The following is a 22410-nucleotide window of genomic DNA, read 5'->3' on the forward strand; positions in this document are numbered from 1 at the left end:
GCAAAATTCCTCCAGCATTTTGTGTGTGTTGTTCCACAAAGGATCTGGCTGGAGTTGGCATTGAGGAATTCAAATCAAAGTTTCCCATTGCCTCGGAATCACTATGTCTGAAACAGAGGGATTATACACCTGACCCTGACCCGCTGCTGGGGAATCAAGAGGATAAAAGGACTTGTCACCTACTCAGGCGTGGTCCATACTCACCATCAGTGTAGTCATGGTGATGATAGGGAATGTGATATCTTCGTGGGTATGTCCCACCCTTCCCAATTTTATCAAACGTTGGGATATCACAATCTGCAATAAGGAGAAAACGTTAATTTGGTTTATCGTGAAAAGAAATTTACAAAACCAAACCATCACTCTGCGACTAATGACTACTCTGCACAATAATGACTTATGCTATCCTGTTCTGTGTTCTGTTGCACAGAATCCTCCTTTAAGCATATCCTCTCCCTTCTTCCTGTGTTTAAGCAGCTTTCCTTTTACCTACCTCAGAAGCAAATAAAAAGCCAACCATTTGGCCCCTCAAGCCCACTTTCCCATTCAATAAAACTGTGACCTCAGCACCACACGTCTGCACTAACCCAATACCTTGACTCTCCTAGTATTGAAAAAAATCTATCAATTTCCATGATTCAACCATTCCTCATATTCCACATTCTTGGGATAAAGAAATTTGTACTGGAAATTCTTTTCTGGATCTACCAGGGACTGACCTACAGTTATGATCCTTAAAAAAAGTCTGGGTCACTTGTCAAGGACTACACAGGAACCATGCCAAGACGTTCACTTATGGTTTGATGGTAATTGTGGGTGCAGTTCTGGTCACCCCATTAAATAGGAAGGAAGTCGAGGCTTTGGAGAGAGTGCAGAAGAGGTTTACCAGGATGCTGGCTGGATTAGAGGATGTGAGCTACAATGAGAGGCTGGACAAACTTGGGTTGTTTTCTCTGGAGTAGAAGAGGCTGATGGGATATTTGATAGTGGTTTATAAGCTTATAAGAAGGATACAGAAGTTAGATAGTCAGTCTTTCTTTCCCAAGGTCAAAATATCTAATATCAGAGGGCAAGCATTAAAGTGAGGGGGACAAGTTCAAAGGAGATAGGTGGGTAAGGTTTTTTTATATACACAGAGAGGTGTTTAAGAGACCTTTAGATAGGCATGGAATCGAGGAATATGCTCACTTGCAGATCCCAGTCACTTTGGATTTGTAACAATAACTTCTCCACAATTTCCATCAACAAAGATGCACCACGAGGATGAGTGCTTAGTCCGCTGCTCTAAATCACTTTATGATATGATTCTGAGGCTAACCACAGCTCCAATGCCATATTTAACTTTGCTGAGACACCACTGTCGTTGGCCGAATCAAAGGTGGTGATGAATCAGCATACAGGAAGGAAACTGAAAATCTGGCTGAGTGGTGCCACAACAACATTTCGCTCAATGTCAGCAAGACCAAGGAGCTGATTATTGACTTCAGGAGGAGGAAACTGGAGGTCCATGAGCCCGTCCTTATTGGGGGATCAGAGGTGGAGAAGGTCAGTAACTTTAAATTCCTCAGTGTTATCATTTCAAAGGTACTGCCCTGGGGCCAGCATGTAAGTGGAATAATGAAGAAGGCACAGATGCACCTCTGTTTCCTTAAAAGTTTGGGAAGAGTCAGCATGACATCTAAAGCTTTGATAAACTTCTATAGATGTGTGGAAGCGAGTACAGCTTGGTATGGAAACACCAACGCCCTTGAATGGAAAATCCCTCAAAAAGTAGTGGATATGGCCCAGTCCATCAGGGTAAAGTTCTCCCCACCATTGAGCACATCTACATTGAGCACCGTCACAGGAAAGCAGCATCCATCATCAAGGAGCCCCTCCACCAAGTCATGCTCTTTTTTGACTGATGCCATCAGGAAGGTGATACAGGAGACTCAGACCTCACACCACCAGTTTCAGGAATGGTTATTACTCATCATCCATCAGGCTTTTGAACCAAAGGGAATAACTTTGCTCAACTTCACTTGCCCCAACATTGAACTGTTCCCACAACAAATGGACTCACTTTCAAGGACTCTTCATCTCATGTTCTCAATATCTTTTGCTTATTTGTCTATAATTATTATTTCTTTCTTTTTCTATTTGCTCAGCTTGTTGTCTTTTGCACCCTGGCTGAACACCCAAGTTGGCGTGGTCTTTCATTGACTCTGTTATGGTTATTATTCTATGGATTTATTACATATGCCCACAAGAAAATGAATCTCAGGGTTGTATGTGTAATTTGATAATAAATTTACTTTAAACTTTGAATTTTCATTAAAATTAATGATGCCTGATCTATTGAGTATTTCCAACATCTGTTTCTCCCATAGAACACAGACCAGTACAGCACAAGAATAGGCCCTCCGGTCCATGATATTGTGCTGAACCAATTAAGTTAGTAATCAAATGGCCAACTAAACTAATCCCTTATGCCTACACAATGTCCATATCCTTCCATTTTCCTCATATTCATGTGCTACTGAAATGTCTCTATGACCACCCTAGGCAGGGCATTCCAGCCACCCACCTCTCTCTATGTAAAAAATTTTGCCCCTTACATCTCCTTTGAAATTAACCCCTCTCACCTCATATGCATACCCTCTGGAATTAGAGATTTCAAACCTGGGAAAAAAGATGTTGTCTGTCTATTCTATCTATTTCCCTTATAACCTTATAAACCTCTATCAGATCTCCCTCCGTTTCTGCCACTCCAGAGAAAACAACTCAAGTTTGTCCAACCTCTTGTTATACAGATCTGCAATATTGTGTTGGTTGTGCACAAACGTACAGCAGCCAGCTCACTCCGGAGTAGAACAAAACTCACCGGAATAGTCCTGATGATTATCTGGATAACTCTGCGCCCTAGGCATTCGAGCTTTGGGATAAATATCACTGAAAGGCAAAGTGAAATGTTAAACTGCCACCCTGTTAAATTCAGGTAAACAATTATAAAATGGATTTTTAATTCAAAAATCTCAGACCTTCCTGCAGTCTAACCTTTCTGAAACTCAAAAAAAGGATCCTGAAAACATCTCATAACATCCAAAGAACTATCCAAAGCTGAGCAGCTGTTGGATTAAGTGTAGAATTGCTTTGTAGTTTAACCTTCCTATGCTTGCTTGTATTTTTATATAATTACCTATATACCTATTACATTTCAGTGAACTTTCCAGTAAATGCAGCATAGCAGCTTCTGCATTTTTCTAGAAATGCCCTTGTTTTCTGTAGCAGGTGTCATGTCACTTGAATCTGGCTATTTTATAGGCTCATTCTTATCACTGGAATGTTTTATTTAAGGCAAAGCTAATTTTAGTAGAAAACAATCATGATTACTTTGTGCTCACGGCTCTTCTTTGGTGCTTTATCGTTCTTGTAACACTTAATAAAATGGCTGTGAGCAACAAGTTTTATACTTCTGTCTTTACTTCCAAAGCAGCTCTGAATCGCACCAACACTGGGATCTAACACTGCTAAGTGCAGAGGTGAGATTAGAACCAAGGATTTTTAAAGGCATCATCACAAATCTTCCCCAACCTTCCTCATCCTATAACTTGCACGTCATGTTGGGTAACTCCACTGTTGCCAAATCTCACAGCACAGAAGGAAATTGAGCCCATTGTGCCTGTGAATGAACTGTGCAGTTAGTGCCACAATACTGCTCTTTACTCTAGAATTTCTCCAACTCCTTACATTCAGCGGTGGGAATCGAAGCCAGATCGCTCCAGCAGCAGCAATACGGGTTCCACTACCACCATTGTCAGCAAGGAATTTGTATGTTCTCCCCATGACCACGTGGGTTTCCTCTGGGTGCTCCAGTTTCCTCCCACATTCCTAAGACGCATGTGTTAGGGTTGTAAGTTGCAGGCATGCTATGATGGCGCCAGAATCATGGCGACACATGCAGGCTGTGTCCCACCCCCAGCACATTCTCGGACTCTTTTGGTCATTGACGCAAACAGTGCATTTTCCTGTATGATTCGATGTACATGCAACAAGTAAAGCTAATCTCTAGTGAGTACAAGCAGGGCAAAGGAATGGGAACTGGTGCAAGCAAGGATCTGAATTACCTGTCTAAGGGGCTGTCAAGGGAGGGACAGCTCCCAGATGCCGAGTTCTCAGGACTACTCATCGACAGTGGGTCCAGCATCTGCCAAGAAATAGTCAAAAGTTAGATGAGAAATCACTCTGAACACTAAGAAAAGGAAACAGAAGTAAATCAGTGGAGAGTCACACAGCACAGAAACAGGCACAACCTGTCCCTTTCGACCAAGACAATTGTGTACATTCTACACAGAAATATGCAACGTTATTGCGGTCTGCATGTCATCTAAAATATTGACAAACTTCTACAGATGCACAGTGAGAGTTTTCTGACTGGTTGTATCATAGCCTGGTATGGAAACACCAATGCCCAGGAACGGAAAAGGCTACAGAAAGTGGAGGACACAGCCCAGTCCATCACAGGTAAAGCCTCCCTCTACCATTGTGCACATTTATAAAGAGCGCTGCCACAAGAAAGCAGCATAATATCATTCAGGACCCCCACCATCCAGTCATCCTCTCTTCTCGCTGCTATGGAAGGAGATACAGGAGCATTAGGTCCCACACTACCAGGTTCAGGAACAGTTATCACCTTTCAATCATCAGGCTCCTGAAACAGCATGGATAACTTCACTCGCCACAACTATGAACTGATTCCACGACCTACAGACTCGCTTTCAAGGACTCTACAACTGAACAGTGGCCAATCAGTGATCAGGAGCATGAGAAGACATAGCTCACTTAGGTTTGCCAATTCAATACATAAGGCATCAATTTCAGCAGCTTGGCATTTGAACAACAGCCAATCAGCAATCAGGATTGATTGGCGAGAAATAATAAAAATAAGGCAGAGGCAAGTGGAGTGGCCAATGTTGGAGTGGGCAGTGTTAGAACGGTTATTTGAGGCTTTAGCTCTTTGAGGCTTCAGCGAGGGAAGACGAGTGAGAGAATGCGAAAAACTGTAGGTAGGTTTTTTTTACCAGTTTATTTATTGTTTCCTTCTTTATATTTGTACAGTTATAACAGTAGGCAGGATAGCTGGATGCTCCTCTTGAATGATGTAGGAAAGCAGGGAAACCTCCAGTATCTCTGATGACTTCACCTGCAAGAAGTCCATCCAGCTGCAGCTTCTAATGCTCTACGTTAGGGAATTGGAACTGGAACTGGAATAACTCAGGATCATTCAGGAGGATGAGGAGGTGATAGATAGGACATATAGAGAGGTAGTTACACCCTAGGAGCATGACACAGAGACTGGAGACTGGGTGAGTCAGGAAAAGGAAAGGAGTTAAACTGCTGATGTAGAGTACCCTTGTGGCCATCACCTTCAACAACAGGTACACCACTTTACATACTGTTGTGGGGGGTGGGGGGGGTGTGGATGACCTAGCAGAGAGGAAAGTCACAGCGGTCACGTATCAGCACTGAGCCTGGCTCTGTGACTTACAAGGAAAGGGAGGAGAAGTGACAAGCTGTGATGATAGGGGATTTATTAGTGTGGGGAACTGAAAGAAAATCCTGTGGTCGAGAACGACATTCCCTGATGTAGATACCAATGGCACAGGTAGGAAGAGTGACAAGGTTCTGCAAAGCGAGTTCAGGGAGTTAGGTGTTAACTCCACGGTTGTGATCTCAGGACTGCTACCCATGCCATATGCTACCGAAGCCAGAAATAGGAAGATTGTACGGTTTAACACATGGCTAAAGAGTTGGTGTGGGAGGGAGGGAATCAGATTTTTGGATCATTTGGACTCTCTTCCAGGGAAGATGATACCTGTACAAAAGAGAGGGTTTTCACCTGAACTGGAGGGGGATATTAGTGAGAAGGTATGCTAGCGCTGCACAGTGGGGGGGGGGGGGGTCAACCAGAGTTCTAGAACAGATAGTGGACAGGTTGTGGAGACAGAGGTTGTTAAGACCTCAAACAAAGTCAGGAATCAAAAGGATGACCATGATGAGACTAATGATCTGAGCTGCATATATTTCGATGCAAGGAGTACTGTAGGAAAGGCAGGTGAGCTCAGGGCTTAGATCAACACCTGGAATTATCATGTTGTAACCATTTGTGAGACTTGGTTGCAGGAGGGGCTGGACTGGCAGCTCAGTTTTCTGGGGTTCAGTTGTTTTAGACGTGATTAAAGGAGAAGGGGGGTGGCGTTACTAGTCAGGGAAAATGTCACTACAATGCTCAGTCAGGACAGACTGAAAAACTCATCTAGTGAGGTTTTATGGGTGGAACTGAGGAATAAGAAGGGTATGATCATGTTAATGGGGCTATATTATAGACCACCCAACAGAAATTAGAACAAATTTGTAGAGAGATCACAGACTGCTGCAAGAAACATAATTTTGTTATACAGTGGCATGCAAAAGTTTGGGCACCCCGGTCAAAATTTCTGTTACTGTGTAGCTAAGCGAGTAAAAGATGAACTGATTTCCAAAAGGCATAAAGTTAAAGATGACACATTTCTTTAATATTTTAAGCAAGAAAACTTTTTTTTCCCATCTTCTACAGTTTCAAAATAACAAAAAAGGAAAAGGGCCTGAAGCAAAAGTTTGGGCACCCTGCATAGCAGTACTTAGTAACACCCCCTTTGGCAAATATCACAGCTTGTAAACGCTTTCTGTAGCCAGCTAAGAGTCTTTCAATTCTTGTTTGGGGGATTTTCGCCCATTCTTCCTTGCAAAAGACTTCTAGTTCTGTGAGATTCTTGGGCTGTCTTGCATGCACTGCTCTTTTGAGGTCTATCCGCAGATTCTCGATGATATTTAGGTCGGGGACTGTGAGGGCCATGGCAAAACCTTCAGCTTGCGCCTCTTAAGGTAGTCCATTGTGGATTTTGAGGTGTGTTTAGGTTCATTATCCTGTTGTAGAAGCTATCCTCTTTTCATCTTTGTTTTTTTTTACAGATGGTGTGATGTTTGCTTCCAGAATTTGCTGGTATTTAATTGAATTCATTCTTCCCTCTACCAGTAAATGTTCCCCGTGCCACTGGTTGCAACACAAGCCCAAAGCATGATCGATCCACCCCTGTGTTTAACAGTTAGAGAGGTGTTCTTTTCATGAATTCTGCACCTTTTTTTCTCCAAACATACCTTTGCTCATTGAGGCCTAAAAGTTCTATTTTAACTTCATTAGTCCACAGGACTTGTTTCCAAAATGCATCAGGCTTGTTTAGATGTTCCTTTGAACCTTTTGAATAGAACTTTTTGGCCGTATAGTATTTTAACTTTCCACATATTGACTAGGACTGCCATACTGTAAAAAGGCTAGATACAATAGAGTTTGCCAATGTGTTCAGGAATGTGTCCTTAAATCAGTACATAGAAGTCCCAACGAGAGAGTGTGCGATACTCGATCTGCTATTAAGGAATGGGACAGGGCAGATGACAGAAATTTGTGTAGAGAACACCGTGCATCTAGTGATCACAATGCCATCAGTTTCAAAGTAAATATGGAAAACTATAGGTCTGGTCTGCGGGTTGAGATTCTAAATTGGAGAAAGACCGATTTTGATGGTATCAGAAAGGATCTGGCAAGTGTGGTATGGGACAAGCTGTTTTCCGGCAAAAGTGTACTTGGTAAGTGGGAGGTCTTGAAAAGTGAAATTTTGAGTGCACAAAGCTTACATGTACCTGTCAGAATAAAAGGCAAAGAATAAGGTTTAGGAAACCTTGGTTTTCAAGAGATATTGAGACCCTGGTTAATAAATAAAGAGGTGTATAGCAGGTACAGGCAGGTAGGAATAAATGTGGTACTTATGGAGTATAATAAATGCAAGAGAGCACTTAAATAAGAAATCTGGAGGGCTTAAAGAAGGTATGAGGCTGCCTTAGCAGTCAAGGTGAAGGAGAATATTAAGAGCAAAAGGATTGTAAGAGACAAAATTGGTCCTCTAGAGATTAGAACAGTAATCCATGCATGGAGCCAAAGGAAATGGGGGAGATCTTAAATGGATTTTTTGCATTTGCATTTACTAGGGAGACAGACACAGGGTCTATAAAAGTGAGGCAAAGCAGCAGTGAGGTCATAAACCCTATACAGATTGGAGAAGATGATGTGCTCACTATCTTGAGGCAAATTAGGGTGGATTAATCCCCAGGATCTGACAAGGTGTTTCTTTGGATCCTGTGGGAGGCAAGTGCAAACATTGCAAGGCTCCTAGCAGAGATATTTAAATCATCCTTAGTGACAGATGAGGTACTGGATGATTGGTAGATATCAAATGTTGTTTTGCTGTTTAAGAAAAGCTCTAAAAATAAACCAGGAAATTATAGGCTGGTGAACCTGACATCAGTAGTGGGAAAGTTATTATAAGGTATTCTAAGGGACTGGATATATGATTATTTGGATAGACAGGGACTGATTAGGGATAGTCAGAATGGCTTTGTGCTTGGTGGGTTGTGCCTTAACCAATCTTTTTCGAGTAAGTTACCAGGAAAGTTGATGAAGGCAAGGCAGTGGATGTTGTCTACATAGACTTTAGCAAGCCATTTGACAAGGTCCCACATAGGAGGTTGGTCAGCAAGGTTCTGTCACCTGGCATTCAAGAAGAGGTAATAATCTCGATTAGATGTAGGCTTTGTGGAAGAAGCCTGAGAGTGGTAGTGCAGGGTTGTCTCTCTGACTGGAGGCCTGTGACTAGTGGAGTGCGACGGGAATCGGTACTGGGTCCTTTGTTGTTTGTCATCTATATCATTGATTGGGATGATAATGTGGTTAACTGGATCAGCAAACTTGTAGATGACACCAAGATTGGTGACAGCAAGGAAGACCATCAGGGCTTGAGCGGGATCTAGATCAGCTGGAAAAATGGGCTGAAAAATGGCAGATCAAATTCAATGCAGACAAGTGAGAGGTGTTGCATTTTGGTAGGACAAAGCTGGGTAGGTCTTACACGGAGAATGGTAGGGCATTCAGGAGTGCGGTAGAGCAAAGGGATCTAGGAATACAGGTCCATAATTCATTGGAAGTGACATCACAGGTTGATAGGGTCATAACAAAAAAGCTTTAGGCACACTGGCCTTCATAAATCCAAGTACTGAGTGCAGGAGATGGAATGTAATGTTGAAGTTGGATGATGTTGGTGAGGCCTAATTTGGAATATTGTGTGCAGTTTTAGTCACCTACCTTCAGGAAAGGTGTAAATAAGGTTGAAAGAGTACAGAGAAAAATTACCTTTTTATGTGTTGCACTGTACTGCTGCCACAAAAAAAACATCAAATTTCACAACATATGTACGTCTATGATGATAAATCTAATTTTGATTCTACATTGTGGGTAGAACGATGGTTATCCTGATAATTATTTTCATTTTTATTTTGAAGACCTCAATTGCCAGTTTCAGGAAATTCAATCAGAGATTTGTCAAAGTTAATCCCTCCCACCCTGGAACAATTTGGTGCCGAAACGCATGTAAATGGTGCCTCATCTGTCTTTCTGAGAGGGTCCATCACTCGAGAGTGAAGAGTCGGCACGTCACTCTCACTGACAATAAGCAGCAAGGATGTCACTCCTGCTGACAACAAGGAACCGGAGAGTCAATCCAGACAGTGTGGGGACGGCCCATCACTCCCACTGACAGTAAGGGACCGAGATGTCACTCCCGGCAGCAAGGAGTCAGAGTGTCACTCCTGACAGTGAGGAGCTGGCCTGTCACTCCCACTAACAATAAAGGAGCTAGCACGTCAGTTCCACCAACAAGGAGCCAGAGCATCACTTTCCGCGCCTGCTTTCCCTTATGCTGCCCTATTCACAGTGAACCATAAGCTAGCGGTGCATACGAGCTGATGTGTGGTTGGACTGGGAAGGGAGGATTCCTTACTTGGTCCATACTCTCTGGAATGAACTCGCCCTCACTGTTGATGCTGGTATAGGATCCATTTCGTGCGACCTGCTGCTGTCCGTCTGGAATGTACCCAGGTGGTGGAGAGCTCCTATCCGATGTCTGTGAAGCTGAACATACAATAGATGATTCAGTGAGCAAAACACCAATCAAACTAACAATCTTCCAATTCCCAGCAACCAACCACAAATTGAACATGAGGATTCACAAAGAAAGGGTCTCAGCAGAAAGTTATGTCTGAACAAATCTGGGGGGGAGGAAAGGGGAAATTGATGTTCTCTAACTCATGGTAATCTCACCCCTTCCCCCTTCTCTCTTTTTTCATTCGCCATTCTGGTTCCGATCTTTACAGTTCTCTTCTCACTTGCCCATTACTCCCTCTAGTGCATCTCCTCCTTCCCTTTCTCCCAGGGTCCACTCTTCTCTCTGACTCTCTGATCAGCCCTTTAGCTCTAATACTTCATTTTCCCCTCCCCCATCCATCCATCTTCTCCCTCACTAGACTCACTTGTCACTTGTACTCCTTCCTCCCTCCCCTGCCTTCTTATTCCGGCTTCGTCCCCCTTTCCTTTCTAGTCCTGATGAAAGGTCTCAGGCCGGTACATCAACTGTTCATTCCTCTCTATAGATGCTCCCGGACCTGCTGTGTGCTTCTGGCATTTTAAGTGTCTTGCTCAATAAGCCATGCCCACAGCTCCCGCATCAGACTCGGAATCAGGTTTACTATCACTGACATATGTCATGCAACCTGCTGTTCTATAGCAGCAGTACAGAGCAATACATTAAAAAATACATAAATTCATATAGTTATAGTGCCTAAGACTTTTGCAAAGTACTGCAGTAATTTTACATATTGCACTGTACTGCTGCTGTAAAAAAATACAAACAAATTTCATGACATCTGTGAGTGATGGTAAACCTGATCCTGATATGGGTCTCTGTTGTGGACTCAGAGTGGGAAGGGGGCAGGGAAAGAGAATTGTGATTGGGAAAAGGGGAAGGGAGAGGGGAGGTTGCGGGAAGTACCAGAGAGACATTCTGTAATGATCAATAAACTAATTGGAACCAAATTACCTTGCCTGGTGTCTCAGGGCTGTGTGTGTCTGCACCCACGCCATCCTTAACCCCTGGCACTCCTTCCCTGCCACCAGTCTCACACCCTACCGCAGCATTCCACCCTCCACATTCCCGACAATCTTTGCTTCCACCAGAGTTACAAACTCTATCTCCACTCCACATTGAAAAATACAGTACTGTGCAAAAGTCTCGGGCACCCTAGCTATATACATGTGCGTAAGACTTTTGCACAGTACTGTACATACACACACACACATTTTATACATACAGTGCCTATATAAAGTATTCAACCCCCTTGGAAGTTTTCATGTTTTCTTGTTTTACAACATTGAATCACAGTAGATTTAAATTGGCTTCTTTTGACACTGATCAACAGAAAAGGATTCTTTTGTATCAAAGTGAAAACAGATCTCTACAAAGATTAATTACAAATATGCAAAGCCAAACTAAATCTACTGTGATTCAATGTTGTAAAACAATAAAACCTGGGGGACTTCCGGGGGGGGGGGGCGGGGTGAATACTTTTTATAGGCACATGCATATACACACACACACACACATACACTCAATGGATATTGGTTAACTGAGCCATCAGTTAATTGGGGTAACCGCTTATTTGGGACAACTCTTAAAGAACAAAAAATAATTGAGAAAATAGCCAGGATTCCCTTAGTTTATTTGGAACACTATACCGCTTACTTGAGCAGACTCGATGGGCCAAATGGCCTAATTCTGTTCCGATATCTTATGGTCTTAATTGGGGCTGGAGACTGTTGCCGAACAGTTTTTAACAAGTGTCAGTTATGTTTGCGCACTTATGCGGCCATTAAATACTACACTGTGCTTCGAGTGAACAGTTTTTAAATAACATCTGTTGTGAGCGTTTGTGCTCAAAAAGCAGTGATTTTTGTCTCCATAGACGGCGAGAAATAAGCAATATGACAATTCAGAACTGTTTTACTCACTGTGGTTTCAAGCATTCAGGCTCGGAGATGCCAGAACGGCAGAGAGTGAAAATGAAACAATTTCACTATTGCATCAAGTTAGAAACTATAAAGAACTTGAAGGTATCAACAATCATTTTAAATGTTAAAATGAAAATGAAGATTTGGAGAATGCAATCATCAAAAGCATTTTATGAAGGCAGTCCATTATCTGCATGAGGTGTCTGTGCTGATTTGTTCATTTAGAATCAAAAGAATGGGCCAAAATGTTCTTGTCCCTGTGTGTGTGTGTGTGTGTGTGTGTGTGTGTGTGTGTGTACGCGCGCGGTCTCTCTATCATGTTTTTGCGTTGGTTCATTGTCTGTTCAGAAATCTGATGGCAGAGGTGAAGAAGCTGTTCCTAAAACATTAAGTGTGTGTCTTCAGGCTCCTGTATCTCATGCTTGATGGAAACAATGAGAAAGAGCATGTCCTGGGTGATGGGGTGCCCCTTAATGATGGATGCCACCTTTCTGAGGCACTGCTTTTTGATGAAGTCTGCCATCCACAGCAAACCCCGAAATGTAATACCATTAAAATAATGCCAGCCATTTTTTCCCACTGAGGTTTAGAGCACAAGATTCTTCATTGTAAATGACTGCTGGGTGATGCTGTAACATCAATCAAAGTGAACTCAATATGCAAATTAATGAAAATTAAAGATGGGACTGAAAAGGGGGATTGACGAGGAATAGTTTTATATCTGGTTCAAGATTTAGTACCTATCATCTTTTTGTTAAAGGATGTTGTAAATGCAAAATAGAGCATACCTATCACTGGGAGCCGGTTTTTCCTCTCAGCACCCATGTAGACGGTGTTGTTGTCCAAGTCGTCCAGCATTTGTAGAGCCTGCATGTTGCTGAGGCTTGTTACCTAGGCAACAGAGTAAACTAAAGTTTGAATTTGAATTTTAAAAACGTTAAGACTGCTCACAGATAGTGTAACTGTATAATACTCCACTGTGCCAGATCAGGGCTCAATTCCCCTCTCTAACACCCCTACTACTTTCCTCCAATCAACTTAAAATTATGCTCCATCATATTACCCATTTAGGACACAGAACAAAACAGCACAGGAACAGACCCTTTAGCCCACAGTGTTGTTGTGAATCAAATGGTCATCAAATGACCAGCTAATCTAAACTATTCTGCCGATACAATGTCCATACCTTTCCATTTCTTTCACATTAATGCGGCTATCTAAACATCTCTTAAAAATTTCCAATACATCTGCTTCCACTGCTACCCTAGGCAGCACATTCCAGGCACCGAAACTCTGTGTAAAAAAACTTGTCCCTCATATCTCCTTTGAATAAACTCCCTTTCACCTAAAATTTATGCCCTCTGTTATTAGATATTTCTATCCTTAGAAAAAAACGTTGTCTGTTAATTCTATCTATGCCTCTTATAATCTTATAAACCTCTATCATATATGAAATGCTGGAGCAGCTCAGCAGGCCAGGCAACATCTATAGAAAAAAAGTACAGATGACATTTCTGGAAGGGCTTCAGCCCGAAACATCGACTGTGGAAGGGTTTCGGCCTGAAAACTTTTGCCTGATACTGTCTGGCCTTCTGAGTTCCTCCAGCATTTAGTGTGTGCTGCTCGAACTTCCAGCATCTGCAGATTTGCTCTTGTTTGTGAACCTCTATCAGATGTCTCCTCAGACTCCATTGCTCTGGAGAAACCCATCTGGGACAAATTCTCTGGCTGCTCAGTCGATTGATGCCTCTTATCATCTTATACACCTCTATAGAGTCACTTCTCATCTGCCTTCTCTCCAGGGAAAAATCCTAGCTTGCTCAACCTTTCCGTAAGACATGCCCTCTAATCCTGCTAAATCACCTCTCCACCCTCTCTAAAGCTTGCACATCCTTCCTATAATAGGGCGACCAGAACTGAACACAACTCCGTTACAGGCGGTCCCAGCCCCGGCTGTGAAAGGAGGAGGGTTGGGTATACAGCGAGCAATGCCATCCTGTAAAAGCTGAGAGCTACTGTTGAAACATCAGCAGAAGCTCCAGAGACCTTATCCCTGGGAGGAGGATCTTCGTCTAGAAGATGCATGAAGTCATGTGCTGAAAGCAGAAACCACAGGGTTGGTCAACCTTCAGCATAGGATAGAAGACACTGGTGGGCTGCTGTCAGTGGCCTATGCTCAGTCGAGGTGATGGGCTTAAGAAGAAAAAAACTGGACAAACTAGTCTAAGTGTATACTATAGGATGAATACAAGTAGGTGTTTGACGGTCAGCAGAGATCCATGAGCTTAAGAGCCTCTTGCATTATTCTTCATTTCTCACCACCCACCCCCATACCCACACTCCTCATCTGCTGATTCATTGTAGATCCACAAGGTGCCTGTGTTCCCCATCCCTTGCATACCTGGTTGTTTGACTGCAGCACCAACAGGATTTTGAGGCTCTTCATGTGCACACTCCGATCCAGGAGTTCGATGGCTTTATCCAAATCGTCCTGTGTGGTCAGAGGGATCACTAACTGCAGAACAAATCAGAAAGCACCAGTAAGGAGACTGATTTCTGATTTCACATAGTCATGAGCTTGCAACGGGGTCTGGACCAGCTGGAAAAATTGGCTGAAAAATGGCAGTTAGAATTTAATAAAGTATGAGATGTTGCACTTTGGGAGGGCAAGCCAGGGTAGGACTTGCACAGTGAGAGGTAGGACACTGAAGAGTGCAGTAAAACAGAAGGATATGGGAATACACATCCATAATTCAAGGAAAGTGGCATCAGTCAGATAGGGTTGTAATGAAAGTTTTTGGAACATTGGCGTTCATAAATCAGAGTACTGAGTACAGGAGTTGGACTGTTACATTGAAGTTGTATAAGACACTGGTGAGGCCTGATTTGGAGTTCTGTTCATCTACCTGCAGGAAAGATCGAAAGAGTACAGAGAACATTTGCAAGGATGTTGCCAGGACTTGAGGATCTGAGTTATAGAGAAAGTTTGAGTAGGTTAAAAATATATTCCCTGGAGCATAAAAGAGGGGAAATTTGATAGAGGTATACAGGTTTTTTTTCCACTGACCTTGGGTGATACTAGTACTAGAGGTCATAGGTTAAGTGTGAAATATGAAATATTTAAGGGGAACATGAGGGGAAACTTCTTCATGAAGAGGGTGGTGTGAATGTGAAACAAGCTGCCAATGGAAGTAGTGGACGTGGGTTCAATTGCAACATTTAAAAAAAGTTTTTTGACCAGGTGATGAGGGTGATTAATGAATTAGAGGAGTGGATATTGTCTACATAGATCTTAGTAAAGCATTTGACAAGGTCCCTCATGGGAGGCTCATCCGAAAGATTAAGATGCATGGGATTTATGATGAATCGACTGTTTGGATTCAGAACTGGCTTGCCCATAGAAGACTAGATATAGATCAGCTTCAGATATGGGCAGGGGAATGGCAGATGGAGTTTTACCCAGTCAAATGTGGAGTGTTGCACTTTGGTAGGTCAAATGTAAAAAGACAGCACACTGTTAAGGGCAAGACTCTTAACAGCGTGGATGAGCAGAGGGATCTTGCAGTCCAAATTCATAGCTCCCTGAAAATGGTAACACAGGTTGATAGGGTGGTTAAGAAGACATATAGAATGCTTGCCTTTATTAGTTGAGGCATCGAGTTCAGGAGTCAGGAACTTGTGCTGTATCACGATTAAACTATAGTTAGGGCACATCTGGAAAACTGCATACAGTTCTGGTTGTTCCATTTTAGGAAGGTTATCATGATTTCACAGTGGGTACAGAAGAGGTTTACCAGGATGCTGCCTGGATTAGGGGGCATGTGCTATACCAAGAGGTTGGACAAACTTGGGTGTTTTCTCTGGAACGGCAGAGGGTGAGGGGAGATACGATAGAGGTTTAAAAGATTATGAGAGGCATAGATAGAGTAGACAGACAGTATCTTTTTCCAGCGATTGAAATGTCTAAATGTCTAATGTCATTGAAAGGTCATGTATTTAAGGTGAGAGGGGGTAATTTCAAAGGAGATGTGAAGGGCAATTTTTTTTTAAACACAATGAATCATATGTGCCTTGAATGCTCTACTTGGGGTGATGGCAGAAGTGGAAACTTCAGGGACTTTTAAGAGACGTTTAGATATGCACATGAATAACAGGAAAATAGAAAGAAATGGACAGTTTAGTTGGCCACTTGATCACTTATTTAATTGGTTCAGCACAATGTTGTGGGCTGAGGGCCTATTCCTATGCTGTACTGTTCTATACTCTCTGTTTGGATAAGTACATGGATGGCAGAGGTATGAAGGGTTAAGGTCCAGGAGCAGGTCAATGGGACTAGGAGATTAATAGTTTGGGATGAACTACGTTTGTAGATGGGTCGAAGTGCCTGCTTCTATGCTGTAGTGCTCTATTACTCTAAGGAACTTTTCCATTGCATCTGTGCACAGATGTCTTTGTGCATATGGCATTAGATTCAATTTTGACCATTGTTCCTTTCGACAACAGCAAATATTTTCAAGCACTAAATCTTCATGAAAAATTCCCAGGTTTTATTTCACATTCATTATACCAAACCGTCCAATGGGTGAAAGGATAAATAAGTATGGTATCTTGTCATTGGTGGTGTGCAGACCCAATGGCTTACCTCGTTATTGGTGTAGTGCAGACCCATTGGCTGACCAAAGGCAACCTTGGCTTTAGCTGCAATGTCTTCAAGCAGAACTGGTCGGGGAAACTGCAGGATCCTGAATTGGGAATGAGAAGAGAGATTAGTCAATGTAACTAACAGCACTCAAATGACAGAGGAAGTTGCAGAATGCTGAAGATGCAGATTACATCCCTCTACATTCATCGACACAGCAGTTTAATTAACTTCATTTCCCAATAAGGAATGAATCTTTATGGTCTGCAATTCTCTTTACTGACAAAAATCTTCAAACAAAGCTTTGAAGGGACGGAGCTTAGGAGGGACAATGGCGCCTAACAGCAACTCCTTTGCTTGCATCTTCGGAAACAGCTTTAACAGGCTTTTTCCACTGAGGTTGGGTGAGACTAGAACTTGAGGTCCTAGGCTAAGGGTGAAATGTGAAATATTATAACCATAATTATCCAGGTGATAATTCCAGGCTCCAATGATTTATTTCAACCATTGGATTTGGGAGTACGTCTTATGAGGATGGGTTGAACTTAGCAGAGCTTAGCAGAAGTGACTTCATGGAAAGATAGGGTTGTAAAGAGATCTTTCGGCACATTGTCCTTCATTAATCTAAGTAATGAAGACAGGAATTGTGATGTTATGTTGAAGTTGTATAAAACGCTGGTAAGGTCAAATTTGGAGAATTGCGTGCAGTTCTGTTCACCTACCTACAAGAAAGATATCAATAAAATTGAAAGATTACAGATAAATTTTATAAGGATGTTGCCAGGACTTGAGGGAAAGATTGAATCGGCTAGTACTTCATTCCCTGGAGGGTAGGAGATTGCGGGGAGATTTCATAGAGGTATACTAACTTATGAGGGGTATAGATAGTGTAATTACAAACAGGCTTTTTCCACTGAGGTTGGGTGAGACTAGAACTTGAGGTCCTAGGCTAAGGGTGAAATGTGAAATATTTAAGGGGAACCTGAGGGGGAACATATTCATTCAGAGGGTGGAGTCAGTGTAGAACGATTACGGAGGCGCAGCTTAGGAGGGACAATGGCGCCTAACAGCGACTCCTTTGCTTGCATCTTCGGAAACAGCTCTATTTCCACCTTTAATATCTCTATTTTTCCCTTTCAGGGTTCTTTTGAAGAACCTGGAGTTACACGCAGGCTTTGGTTTTTTGTGGGAATGGGACCCGTTCTCGGGGTTCCACGACTGGCCGATATTTGATACGCCAAGGGTTTGGCCTGAGAGTCTCGATCGTGTTTGGAAGCCTAAGATCTTGGGGCTCTGGAGAAGGGCAGATCGAGGGTCGGTGTCATGGCAGAAGGCCAGAAAATCTTTCGCTTTGGGCCCGAAGACCCGAGGGATTTGCGATCTTCGGACACAGAGCTCGAAAAAAGCGGCGAAATGGATTTTTAACATTGTAAACCAGCAGGCTGTTGTTATATCTCTCGCTCACTGTGAAAATGGAGGATACCTCCCTCTCCCTTGCTAGGGAGGGAGGGAATCTGTGGGTTGTCAAATATTGGATGAAATGCGAAGCCTTTGGGGTAACTTTGGTCTGTGTCTTTGCAATAGCTTAGCTCATGCTTGTGCTTGGTAGTGGGTGCGCTTTTTGTTTTGCTGGTGAGGGGAGCTGGGGGGGAACTTTGGGGTTCTCACATTTAACTGTCATTCATTCTTTGGGGCACTTCTCTGTTTTCATGGATGTTTGCAAAGAAAAAGCATTTCAGGATGTATATTGTATACATTTCTGACATTAAATTTGACTTTTGAACCCTTAGGAAGTATTGGATGTGGGTTAGATTTCAACATTTATGAGAAGTTTGGATGGGTACATGGATGGGAGAGATATGAAGGGCTATGGTCTGAGTACAGGTTGATGGGACTAGGCGATTAATAGTATGACATACTAGATGAGCCCGAAAGGGCTATTTCTGAGCTGTAGTGTTCTATGATTCTATGAGCTGCCTGAGGTTCTGTTCCTTGGTGATGTCCAGGGGAATGTTCTCTTGCCTGTGCCCCATGTCCAAGCAACATCACTTCAATCCCCACCTATACCTTTGTTGATTAGGTACATCATGTGCATCATGTCATGTGCTACCGATGATTATGGACCAACATAGCCTGACTACCACCACACTTTGGTGGAAGGATTCCCTCCTTTGGGACTACTTAAGAGTTATTGTGTATGCTCTGCATGCCTCTGATTAGCGAGCCTTTCTGCCTGTGCTGACCCAGAGATCTTTATTCCTGAAGATGCCAGCAGAGGGGGTGGATACATGTTTAATTTCAACATTTAGGAGAAGTTTGGATAAGTGCATGGATGGGAGGGGTATGCAGGGCTATGGCCCAGGTGTGGGTCGATGGGACGGGACTAACTGGGCCAAAAGGCCTGTTTCTGTGTTGCAGTGCTCTATGACTCTATATTATGTACAGTCAGTATGGGTCAGATGGTCAAGTCTTTCTGCCTGTGCTGATCCGTGGATCTTTATTCTCAGAGACGCAATCAATTTCTGGAGTGTTTATGTAAAGTGTGTAGATTTCTCAGAAATCATAGTAAGATAGAAATGGCCACAGAATCCAGTTCATTTTAACTCCAAGGATAAGGAACGGCATCTCACCTCTTCTCCCCACGAAACTCAAATTTGACTCTAACGTCATTCTGGAACGGAAGCACAGAAGATAAATCTAAGGAGTGTTAGATGTGATGGGATTGCAAATAGTGAACATATACACTCATTCAACATTTCAGGAACAGCTTCTTCCCCTCTGCCATCAGACTTATGAAAGGTCCATGAATCCTACCTTATTTTTAACTACTTTTTTTTATATATATTTCTTATTGTAACTTATAGTAATATTTTATGTATTACACAGTACTGCTGGCACTAAATAAGAAATTGCACAACATATGTCAGTGTAATGCAGTATACATTCCTTACTCATATACTCAATGTCTTGACCAGTGAAGGCAAGAATGCCATTTGCTTTCTTTTCCTGAAGAGAAAAATTCATCTTGGAACCAGTGACTTTTCCCGAAGGTTAAACCTCTTCATCCTATTGCTCAATCTCTTACTTCTTCCAGAATCCCACAGCCAGCAAAAAAAGGTGCCCTTTAGATTTCATCTTTCAGTTTTCACTTTTGAACTCATCTTAACAGTGAATAATCTTCCCAAAATGGAGTCCTGACAGTTCATTTTACTGTCAATGAAACATCTATTATCTGGAAGTCTTTCATCCAAAGAGAATGAACCCAACACTGTTGAAGATCTCTAAATGAAAAAACTTTGCTCTTTACATTGTCATGAAACCCCAATTCCATATTTATTTTATTTCTATTTATAGATACAGCATGCTAACAAGCTATTCGGAATCAATGAGCCACGCTGTCCAATTGCACCCATTTGACCAATTAACCTACTAACCCGTACACCTTCGGAACCAGAGCATCCAAAGTAAACCCACGCAGTTGCGGGGAGAGAGCACAAGCACCTTACCAACGGCTGCGGGTATTGAACTTGGGTTGTTGGTGCTATAAAGCGTGTGCTAACCACAATACTACTGTGTCGCCTTCAATGATAAAGGCTATCAACCCAAAACGACGACTGTTTACTCCCCTCCAGAGATGCCACCTGACCTGCTGAGTTCCTCCAACCATGTATGTATATGACCTGGACCGGATGGATGAACAGCCCGAATCTGTGCTGTATTGCTCTGTGACTGTAGCTTCATGGAACCCAAACTTCAATGGACACGTACCTGATTACCGGATGAGGTCTTGGGTTTCCCTGTCTCGTGCAGTGACAGGAGAGGTCGACTTGCCATGTGCAGCACGGCCAGGTCCTGCATGATGGAGTGGAGGGCTTCCTGCTCATCTATCAAAACAAACTACATGTCACAACAGTGTGGCTGCCACCCTCACTGCTCACAACCACTCAAATATGTTGCCATATTGCTCTCTCCTCAAATACAAGGCAGATTTTCAAAACTTGTCTCAATCCAGAACATTGAAGAGTACAATAAATACCCTGGGCTCAAACACCCAACTTCTACCCCTCACCAATTTATTTAACTTAGAAAATTAACAATTACCAAAGGGGGCATACCTCTTATAGTCACTATTTCTACCCTGTGAAAAAGATGCTGGCTGTGCACTCTATTTATGACTCTTATCATCTTGTACACCTCTATAAAGTCACCCCTCATCCTCCTTTCATCCAGAGAGAAAAGTCCTAGCTCATTCAACCTATCCTCATAAGATATGCTTGCTAATTTAGGCAGCATCCTGATGAATCTCCTTTGCACTCTCTCTAAAGCTTCCGCATACTTCCTATAATGAGGAGACCAGAAATGAACACAATACTCCAAGTGTGGTCTTACCAGGGTTTTATAGAGCTGCAACATTACCTCATGGCTCTTGAACTCAATCCCCAACTAATGAAGGCTAACATACAATATGCCTTCTTAACCACCCTAACAACTTGTTGAGCAACTTTGAGAGATCTATGGACACGGACTCCAAGATCCATCTGTTCCTCCACACTGCTAAGAACCTTGCCATTAACCCTGCACCCTGTCTTCAAGTTTAAAGACATTTTAGAGTCTTTAATTAAGGAAATACTGGGACGATAATGAATGGACTGTGCAGCAGCAATGTGGACTTCACAAACCCATAATATGACATAAGAGTAGAAGCAGGCCATTTGGCCCATCGTGTCTGCTCCACCATTCCATCATTGCTGATCCACTATCCCTCTCAAACCCATTCTCCTGCCTTCACTCTGCAACCTTTGACACCCTGACTAACCAAGAACCTATCAATCTCTGCTTTAAATATACTCAATGACTTGCCTCCACAGCAGTCTGGCAATGAATTCTAAGATTCACCACCTCTGGCTAAAGCAATCCCCCCTCATCTCTGTTCTTAAGTGCTACGCCATTAGGAACAACTGTTTGCCTTCAACCCTAATCACTTCTTGAGCCCCAGAGTTGAAATAGGTTTGTCAGAAAACCATACTGACTTTGGCCTACTTTATCATGCACCTCTAAATACTGCGAAAACTCATCCTTAATGATGGATTCCAACTTAACTGGCCTATAATTTCCTTTTTTCTGCCTCCCTTCCTTCTAACAAGTGAGTGACATTTGCAATTTTCCAGTTCTCTGGAACCATTCTAGTCTAATAATACTCAAAAGATCATTACTAATGCCTCCACAATCTCTTCAGTTACCTCTTTTGAACCTTGGGCTATAGTCCATTTGGTCTAGTTGATATCTACCTGAAGACCCAAGCATCTTCTCCTAAGTAATAGCAGCTACACTTACTTCTGTCCCCTGACACTCCTGAATTTCTGGCATACTGCTAGTGTCTTCCACAGTGAAGACTGACACAAAACACTTGCTAAGTTTGTCCGCAATTTCTTTGTTCCCATTACTACCTCTCCAATGACATTTTCCTGTGGTCCAATATCCACTCTTGCCTACTCTTTATATATCTGAAAAAACTTTTGGTACCCTCTTTGATATTATAAGATAGCTTACCTTCATCTTTTCCCACATGTTTTTTTTTAGATGCCTTCTGTTGCTTTTAAAAGCTTCCCAATCCTCTAACTTCCCACTAATTATTACTAAGTTATATGCTATCTCTTTTGCTTTTATGCTGTCTTTGACTTCCCTTGTCAGCAACATTTGCCTCATCCTTTCTTTAGGATACTTCTTCATCTTTGGATTGTATCTATCCTGTGCCTTCCAAATTGCTCACAGAAATTCCAGCCATTGCTGTTCTGCTGTCAGC

The 22410-nt window shown here is 42.5% G+C and overlaps 1 protein-coding gene across 2 annotated transcripts in view; it reads right to left on the reverse strand.

Annotated features, from left to right (window-relative positions):
• Positions 1-22410, reverse strand: part of map3k2 (mitogen-activated protein kinase kinase kinase 2) — an 81540-nt gene that overhangs the window by 19774 nt on the left and 39356 nt on the right. The window contains exons 3-11 of one of the 2 annotated variants that reach the window (XM_063051440.1): positions 20376-20491; positions 19238-19278; positions 16611-16710; positions 14370-14483; positions 12757-12859; positions 9906-10036; positions 4107-4186; positions 2864-2931; positions 205-297 (exon numbers count right to left, since the gene is read on the reverse strand). In XM_063051440.1, coding sequence (XP_062907510.1) covers positions 205-297; positions 2864-2931; positions 4107-4186; positions 9906-10036; positions 12757-12859; positions 14370-14483; positions 16611-16710; positions 19238-19278; positions 20376-20491 — 846 coding nt within the window. The remainder of the gene's footprint in view (positions 1-204; positions 298-2863; positions 2932-4106; positions 4187-9905; positions 10037-12756; positions 12860-14369; positions 14484-16610; positions 16711-19237; positions 19279-20375; positions 20492-22410) is intronic. The other variant, XM_063051441.1, reaches the window with a different exon arrangement.

The sequence above is a fragment of the Mobula hypostoma genome, chromosome 6 (assembly GCF_963921235.1).
Source record: "Mobula hypostoma chromosome 6, sMobHyp1.1, whole genome shotgun sequence".
NCBI lineage: Eukaryota > Metazoa > Chordata > Chondrichthyes > Myliobatiformes > Myliobatidae > Mobula > Mobula hypostoma.